The sequence below is a fragment of the Vicia villosa genome, linkage group LG3 (assembly GCF_029867415.1).
Source record: "Vicia villosa cultivar HV-30 ecotype Madison, WI linkage group LG3, Vvil1.0, whole genome shotgun sequence".
Classification (NCBI taxonomy): domain Eukaryota; kingdom Viridiplantae; phylum Streptophyta; class Magnoliopsida; order Fabales; family Fabaceae; genus Vicia; species Vicia villosa.
Window position 1 is genome coordinate 179,610,853 of NC_081182.1, and position 9,323 is coordinate 179,620,175.

Consider the following 9,323-nt stretch of genomic DNA (forward strand, 5'->3'; position numbering starts at 1 on the left):
GTAGATGATTATTCCAGAAAATTATGGGTATTCATCCAGAAGACTAAGGATGAAACTTTTGAGAATTTCAAAAGTTGGAAGACTCTGGTTGAAAATCAGACTGGCAGAAAGGTCAAGAGGTTGAGAACCGACAATGGCCTTGAATTTTGCAATGAGGCATTCGACAGTTTTTGTGCTGCCTCTGGTATTGCAAGGCACAAAACTACTGCAGGTACTCCACAGCAAAATGGTTTGGCTGAAAGGTTTAATCGAACTATTTTGGAGAGAGTCAGATGCATGTTGACTAGTGCTGGACTAAAGAAGGTGTTCTGGGCTGAGGCTGTTTCGACAGCAACATATCTGATAAACAGAGGTCCTTCGACAACGTTAGATATGAAGACACCTGAAGAAGTTTGGTCGGGACATCCACCAGATCTCGACAAACTGAGAGTATTTGGCTGCGTAGCCTATGCTCACATTAGGCAATACAAGGTCGAACCTAGAGCTCTGAAATGCATGTTTATGGGATACCCTGAAGGAGTCAAAGCTTATAGGTTATGGTGCCTAGAGCCAGGTCACAGGAGGTGTATCACCAGTCAAGATGTAGTTTTCAATGAAGCTGAAATGGCTTTTAAGAAAATTGATGATGTTGATCGAAGTACAGAAACATCTGACGAAGAGCTGGAACAGGTAGAGATTCCTGTTGAGGTGGAGCATGTTGATGCTGAATTGCATATCCCTGATGAAGTCAAAGAAGAAGCAGAAGATGCTGAGGAAGTTGAGGAAACTGACGATGACTACCTATTATCGAGAGATAGGTCGAGAAGAGTCATCAAGGCACCTCAGAGACTTGGGTATGCAGATCTTATAGCTTATGCCTTAATCTCTACAAGTGAGGTTCTAGACGAAGAACCTAGAGACTACAAGGAAGTTATGAGGAGTCGAAATAAGACTGAATGGCTGAAAGCCATGGATGATGAGATGAAATCTCTTCATGATAATCATACTTGGGAACTGATCAAGAAACCTGCTGGGGCAAGGTTAGTCAATTGTAAATGGATTTTCAAAGTTAAGGAAGGAATTGAAGGAGTGACGTCGAAAAGATACAAGGCAAGGTTAGTTGCAAGGGGTTTCACTCAGAAAGAAGGTGTCGACTTCAATGATGTGTTTTCTCCTGTTGTGAAGCATAGGTCCATTCGAATGTTGCTTGCCATGGTGGCACAGTTCGATCTTGAACTGGAACAGATGGATGTGAAAACTGCGTTCTTGTATGGTGATCTAGATGAAACGATCCTAATGAGGCAACCTGAAGGGTATGTCGAAAAGGGGAAGGAAGATTGTGTGTGCAAGTTAAAGAGATCTTTGTATGGGCTGAAACAATCTCCTCGACAGTGGAATAGGAGATTCGACAAGTTCATGGCACGCATAAGTTTCATTAGAAGTCAGTTCGACCACTGCGTTTACTTCTGATTTCGACCTGGTAATTCATTTGTTATTTTGTTGCTTTATGTGGATGATATTCTCATAGCAAGCAACAATGTTGAAGATGTGACGAGGGTGAAGGCTGAACTCAATAAGGAGTTCGATATGAAGGATCTGGGAGCTGCTTCCAGGATTCTTGGAATTGACATTCGAAGAGATAGAAAGAAGTCGAAGTTATGCTTATCTCAAGAGGCATATCTACGGAAGATTCTCGAAAAGTTTGGTATGTCGAATTTGAAGCCAATTGTGACTCCAACAAACCCTCAATTCAAGCTGAGTATTGATCAGTGTCCCAGTATTGATGTCGAAAGAGCCTATATGAATAGCATCCCATATGCTAATATAGTTGGTTCTTTGATGTATGCTATGGTCTGTACTAGACCCGACATAGCATATGCAGTAAGTCTTGTAAGCAGGTACATGGCGAACCCTGGAAAGGCTCACTGGCAAGCATTGAAGTGGATTTTAAGGTACATAAATGGGTCTCTGAATAGAGTCCTAATTTATGGTGGAGCCTTGGGTGAAGATAGTAAAGTAGTAATAGAAGGATATGTCGTCTCTGATTATGCAGGTTGTATGGATTCCAGAAAATCTATTTCTGGATATGTTTTCACTATGTTTGGCACTGCAATTAGTTGGAAAGCAACACTTCAGAAGGTTGTTGCTCTATCAACCACTGAAGCGGAGTATATTTCCCTAACTGAAGCTGTGAAAGAAGCATTGTGGCTTGAAGGTTTTGCGAAGGAGCTGAAACTTCAAGGTCGAGGTATCACTGTTAAATGTGATAGTCAAAGTGCAATACACCTGTCGAAGAATTCAGCCTATCATGAGCGAACTAAGCACATTGATGTGAGGCTGCATTTCGTCAGAGGAGTAATCGAGCGTGGAGAAGTTCAAGTGCTGAAGGTTTCGACTGAAGATAATGCTGTTGATATGATAACCAAGACATTGCCGAGTTGCAAGTTTTTCCACTGTATGCAGTTGATAAAGCTGCACGAAGAAAACTAGTTTGTTCCCTTGATGTTGTAGAGTTAGATCCAAGGTGGAGATTTGTGAGATATTGGATCGAACTCTAGTATGGTTGAAGGGTAGCTTCTTGGTTCGACAGGGTTAAGCATGAAGTCGAAGGTTGTTCACATGCTTGTGTTGAAGATGCTAGGGTTGTTAGCATGTTAAATTAGGTTTTAGTGTTTAAACCCTAATTTGTTAAGTTAGCTTGTTTATTAAGTTGGCTTGTGTAATGGGCCTTGTGGAAAAAGCTCATTAGTTAGTATGTTAGGTTTTATTATAAATAGCATACTAGTCTCTCATCATTTCTAAGCTGCAAATCCTAATTTGGGGTGAGAGAGGTTATTTGTTATTCTTGTAAACTTGTAATCTTGTTTTAAGAGAAAGTAAAAGAATAGCAGTTATAACCAATTCTTGTGTTCTCCTCTTCTTCCTTGTCCTTTATTCATCCCTTATTTTATACTTTGTTATTGGCATTGAATTCACAATATATATATATATATATATATATATATATATATATATATATATATATATATATATATATATATATATATATATATATATATATATATATATATATATATATATATATATATATATATATATATATAGAATCTAATAAATAAATAAATAATATTTAAATATACAATATTGCAACATATCTCTATTGCAACATATACAATATTGTAAAGCATTTTTTAATTTTTTTGGAAAGATGGAAATTTGAATAGACTCTCATATCACATAAAATATGACGCATTGTCACACGGTTCGTTGACACCAATTTTGATTGTTACTTAAGTCTACAAATTTAAGATGGTAAACAATTATGAAAAATTCCATTCTAAATTGGATGATTGTCACTATAATCATCTGAGTTGATTTGTCTAAATTTTTTAAATAAATTAAAATAACCATATTTAATATTCTAATACAAGTTGCCAATTGCATAAAGTCAAGAAACGTTTCCTTTCCCTATAAATACCAACCACTTAGCCTTTCGTTAATCAGACAACAATAAAACGTCAACTACTTTCTTTTCTTTCTGCTTTTCAAAATAACACACAACCTTATATCCTTGTCCTTTATCACAACACAAAAACCATGTCTCTATGGCTCATAGCATTCTCCACTTTCATATTATCTATCTTGATATACCGTTTTCTGAAATCCACAACAAAATCTTCTTCTTCATCACTACCACTTCCACCAGGACCAAAACCATGGCCTATAATAGGTAACATGCCTCACTTAGGTACTGCACCACACCAATCTATTGCAGCCCTGGCTCAAATTCATGGCCCTTTGATGCACCTCAAATTAGGGTTTGTCGATGTTATCGTGGCCGCTTCCGCCTCCGTGGCTGAACAATTCTTAAAGGTTCATGATGCTAACTTTAGTAGCCGGCCACCTAATGCCGCAGCTAAGAATATGGTTTATAACTATCAAGATCTTGTGTTTGCTCCTTATGGTCCAAGGTGGAGATTGCTCCGAAAAATTTCCTCGGTTCATCTTTTTTCAAACAAAGTTATGGCCGAATTTCAACATTTGCGTGAGGTTAGTTGATATCATATTTTAAGTTTTAAATCATAAATTTGTGTTTGTTAAATCATAAATAGTTATCACTTGATTTCGAACTTAGAAGTTTATGCTGCTTGTTTTAAGATTATTTCAGCTTCATCTTTAGATAAATTTATTTTCTTCTTATAAACAAATTTATATGAGTCTTATGATTTACTAGAAACAATAAAGTATATGGAAAAGAATTGTATAAGAAAACACATTACTTTCCATATTTTGCTTCTTAAGGAGCTATATATATTTAAGTCATGAACAAGTTTTGTTTATGATAAATAACTTTACTTTTATTTTGTTTTATTTTTGTTGTTAAAATATGTAATTTAATTTCAACTAATGGTCAATTTTGTACTTTATTATTACTATTTTATTTATTGACTTTTTGAATAGAAGAATTGTGTATCTTAAAATAATTTATTGATATACTAAAGTGGTAAAAATAATTTAGTAAAACAAAATGAATACAAAATATCAAACATATTAAAAATCAATTAATATTTAGTTTTTAGTAATATATCAGCTTCATCTTTATTACAGCTTCACCTTTAGATAAACTTATTTTCTTATAAACAAATTTATGAGTCTTATGATTTGTAGGACTTGGTAAGTAATAATATTCCATTGCAATATTTACTAGAGACGAGAAAGTATATGGAAAAAATTGTATAAGAAAATATATTACTTTCCATATTTTGCTTCTTGAAGGAGCTATATTATTTTATTCATTGACTTTTTCAATAGATGAATCTTGTCTCTTAAAATAATTTTTTTGCATACTAAAGTGGTAAAAACAAATTTTGCCAAAAAGATAGTAAAACAAAATTAATAGAAAATATCAACCATATTAAAAATCAATTAATATTTAGTTTTTAGTAATATATATTTTTGGGTTAAAATGAAAACATCTTGATAATGTGATGTAAAACAAAGCTGAACTTTTCTTAAGCGCCGGAAGAAATGATAAATTTTCAATGTCCGACTTTTAACATATGGTGACTTTTTTTTTAATCTTTTGACCAATTCTTTTTGTTTTTATGGTTTTTTAAAACTTTAATAAAAAATATTATCAAGTAAAATCTCATGTTAATTTTGTTATCCTTGCTATGATGATAACATACATCATTGTACTTATTTATTTACTTATTAAAAAAAGTCAACTATTTTGTGCACTATTCTATGTTTAACTTTCATAACAATTTTAGGTTAATTTATTAGACAATTATTTTTGTTTAAATTTTATTAGAAGAAAATGATAGCATATATCATTGTACTTAAATGATTTTTAATTATAAACAGCTAACTTTAAAAAAATTATAAATAATAAATATTTTTATATAAAAGAATTAATTCAAATTAAAAAAATAAGAATATTAAATTTAAAATTGGTGATATGGATATGCAAGAGAAGTGCATCATTAAATTTAAAATTTTAAAACAGTTAAATTATGAATAGAATAATATTACAAGTTTGTATTGTTAATTAGTAGTTAAATAGATTCTCTTATATATATTGAGCCTGTTTGTTTCAGTTTTAAAAAAATGGATTTTTTCTTTGTATTTTTGAAAATAGATTTTTTAAAACCATTTTTCAAAATATTACGAGTTTTTTTTATATTTGTTTTTTCTAAAAGGAAATACTAATTTTGACATCTTAGAACATAAATATAGATTATTGAAGATCAAAACTTAGTCAAAATCGCAATTTTTTCAAAAAGTTGTATTTCAAAAATGATTTTTATGAAAATCTATTTGAAATAGCTTCAAAATTAAGTGATTTTTTGAAATTTTGATATCCAATTTTTTTTTCCATAAATAGATGATATACCTAAAATTATATTTTAAGAATAACCATTCAAACAAAATTTTTATTCGAAGCTTTTATAAAAAATTTCTTTGTAAAAAAATTTTTCACAAAATTTTGTAACACTATAAAAATCATTTTTAAAAAAAAGGCAAAACAAACGGGTATCGTATTATCGTGACTAAATTTAATCTAGATGATAAAAGTGTAAATAAGACCAAACATAAAAAAAATCAACTATTTAACTACAATAGCTATAACTTAAAACCACTTGAATATAAACAAAATATGCTTTAATAATTGAATTGAAATTTAAGAGTGATAAAATATAAGAAAAACCAATGAAAAATGTAGTAATTTAAAAGATGACATTTTGTCTATGCTTACCTACCTTTCATTTTTAGTTGACCTACAAAAAACCCAATAATTTGTTCTTATTCATGGTTTTTGTCAAAATGAAATAAACACACAAGTGGGAAAGTTTAGTTTTTATTATTTTTTTATTTTCATAATATAATATTAAAATTTTTAAAATAACATATTTAATTCAAAATGATATTCTTTCGGGTCTATATGAGGAATCTAATCTTTTATATATCAAATATATTAATTATTCGATAAATGAAAAAAAATACACATTCTTTATAAATAAAATCGGAGTGAATAAAACTAACCAATTCCACTTTTCAGGAAGAGACAGCAAGACTGACAAGCAAATTGGCAAGTAGTTATTCCGATGCAAAAACTGTGAAATTGGGACAATTATTGAGTGTATGTACAACCAATGCACTTGCTAGGGCTATGTTAGGAAGGAGAGTGTTCAACGAGGAGACTCATGGTAATGACCCAAAAGCTAATGACTTCAAGGATATGATTCTTGAAACAATGGTGTTAGCTGGAGTTTTCAACATTAGTGATTTCATTCCTTCATTGGAATGGTTAGACCTTCAAGGAGTTCAAGCTAAAATGAAAATATTACACAAAAAATTTGATGCATTTTTAACAAACATTATTGAAGAACATGAGACTTCTAATTCTAAAAGTGAGAAACATAAGGATTTGTTGACTACTTTGTTGGCACTTAGAGATGAAGGAGATGATGAAGGAAATAAACTCACTAATACTGAGATCAAAGCTTTGCTTTTGGTAAGTTAGATTTTCCAGCATTCTTACATTTGATATATTTTTAATTGTTAATGAGATCAAATGATTTAAAATTTTAAAATTAGGTAGATTCCGATTTATATTAAGAATTAAAAGATTTATATTTTAATAAAGAAAAAATTAAATTAATGTTTTTCTAAAATCCAAAATAAAATTAGTCAATTTTATTAGACCTTTAAGTGTCCTAGCCTAGTCGTCGCCATTGTATATTTAATTCAAAATATTAATTAATAGGTAAACATCTTAAAAACCTAGCTGTTGAAAAAAAAAATCAATTTAATTTAGGTACATAAATAATTGCATTATCATTTAAAGATCTTCCAATAAATAATTGCATTAACATTAATTTGAAAAAAAATCTAGCTGTTTACCTATAAATAAATAGCTGTTGAAAAATCAACCTTAGTTTATTAAAATTTTAAAATAATTGCATACATAAATAATTGCATTATCATTTAAAAATAATTGTATGTTCAGTTTAAAAATAATTAGTTTTATACATTATGCTCTACATTATCATTTTCTTTTAAATTCTTACCTAACACTCAAACAGTGACACCTTATCTCAAATTGTACTTTGAAACTAAATTTTATATTATATAAAAATAAACAACAAACATGCATTGCAATCATTGACTTAAGAAACATTAGATTGTAATAATGTTTCCTTTTTTAATATACAAGGTTTCATTAAAAAATAAAATAATAATCCTTACCTAACTTGTCTTCTTATGAAGTAGAACATTGGGTGGCAGTAATTTTTGTTTGGTCCCTAATTTTTTTCTATGTATTCACATTATTACTACGCTTTTTTCAGCTTAAAGATTTATCAGAATCGATAATATGGTGTGTTAAACACATTATAGCATGATGTCTTTACCTTAAATCGTAATTATGTAAGATTCATTACTAAGACCTATACATTTTAATCTGGTCTAAATTAAAAATACTATATAACCTTCCCAAAATTAATACTGATCTTTATTCTTTTTTTTTTTTTTTAAATAATGTCATAATTTTACTATTAAAAATAATAGTTAAAGCAGTGCGAGTTCGAATTTACACCTCTTTTGTTAGATATTTTTTCAACTAGATAAATTATAATTTACTTTGGCATTGAATTTTTTTACACAACATATTCTTACAAATAGTTTGATTTTTTTATAGAACATGTTTGTAGCTGGAACAGACACATCATCAAGTACCACAGAATGGGCTATTGCAGAACTGATAAAAAACCCAAAAATTTTAGCCAAGGTCCAACAAGAATTGGACAATGTTGTGGGCCGAGACAGGAACGTGAAAGAAGAGGACATACCAAACTTACCTTACCTACATGCAGTCATAAAAGAAACATTTCGTTTGCATCCATCAACACCTCTTTCCCTTCCAAGAATTGCTTCAGAAAGTTGTGAGATTTTTGGATATCACATTCCGAAAGGTGCGACTGTTTTGATTAACGTATGGGCCATAGCCCGTGACCCAAAGCAATGGAATGACCCATTAGTATTCAACCCCGAAAGATTTTTACCAGGTGGTGACAAGTGTGATGTTGATATTAAGGGAAATGATTTTGAAGTTATACCTTTTGGTGCTGGACGTAGGATTTGTGTTGGGATGAGTCTTGGACTTCGTATGGTTCAACTTTTAACTGCTACGTTGGCCCATTCGTTTAATTGGGAACTTGAAAATGGGCTCAAACCTGAAAAAATGAACATGGATGAGGGTTTTGGACTTACTCTTCAACGAGCTGAGCCATTATCAGTTCACCCTAAACCCAGGCTCTCGCCACACGTGTACTCGTCAGGTTTCTGATTCGTAACATTTACATTTGAGAAATTTTCTTTTCGTGATGCACCTTAGGTTTGTTTATCTTATGCTTAATCTTAATAGTGAATAAATGGTATTTTTTAGTATGTTGGTGTGAGAGGACCCCAAAAGGGTCAAAGATGTAATTTTAGTTTGTTTATGCATTTGTATTTCAAACTTTTATGTAAATATATATGCCCTTAGTTGAAGTAACTTGAAAAATATATATAAAAGTTTGATTTTTTTTAATTTTAAAATTAATACGGACAACAATAATTTATATTGTTTTGTATCGGCCAAAGATCTAAAAAGACCAAAGTACAATATACTTCAAACGACCTTTACTACTCCAAAAAATTATAATTCAAAAGGTATTGTGTGTATTTGTGGTGCGGTTTTAAGGAAAAATTTCGTCTGATATTAAGATAAAATTACTTGTGGTTAGGTTCACTTTTGGATGAATGATAAGAAAATATGATCTGATCCGATCTAATTTCTA

General features: G+C 30.6%; 1 protein-coding gene across 1 annotated transcript; it reads left to right on the top strand.

Moving 5' to 3' along the window:
• Nucleotides 1-3,454: 3,454 nt before the first annotated feature.
• On the top strand, nucleotides 3,455-9,037 carry LOC131662633 (flavonoid 3'-monooxygenase-like). Its single transcript, XM_058932482.1, has 3 exons — nucleotides 3,455-4,029; nucleotides 6,542-6,997; nucleotides 8,183-9,037. Exons 1-3 carry the CDS (start codon nucleotides 3,577-3,579, stop codon nucleotides 8,828-8,830), a joined length of 1,557 nt encoding a protein of 518 aa, XP_058788465.1. The 5' UTR covers nucleotides 3,455-3,576; the 3' UTR covers nucleotides 8,831-9,037.
• The last annotated feature ends 286 nt before the right edge of the window (nucleotides 9,038-9,323 follow it).

Bases quoted from the DNA above. Each gene is read 5' to 3' on its own strand.
- LOC131662633 (XM_058932482.1), top strand. From the start codon at position 3,577: ATGTCTCTATGGCTCATAGCATTCTCCACTTTCATATTATCTATCTTG. The intron at 4,030-6,541 runs GTTAGTTGATAT...TCCACTTTTCAG, and splicing joins AATTTCAACATTTGCGTGAG to GAAGAGACAGCAAGACTGAC. The intron at 6,998-8,182 runs GTAAGTTAGATT...ATTTTTTTATAG, and splicing joins AGATCAAAGCTTTGCTTTTG to AACATGTTTGTAGCTGGAAC.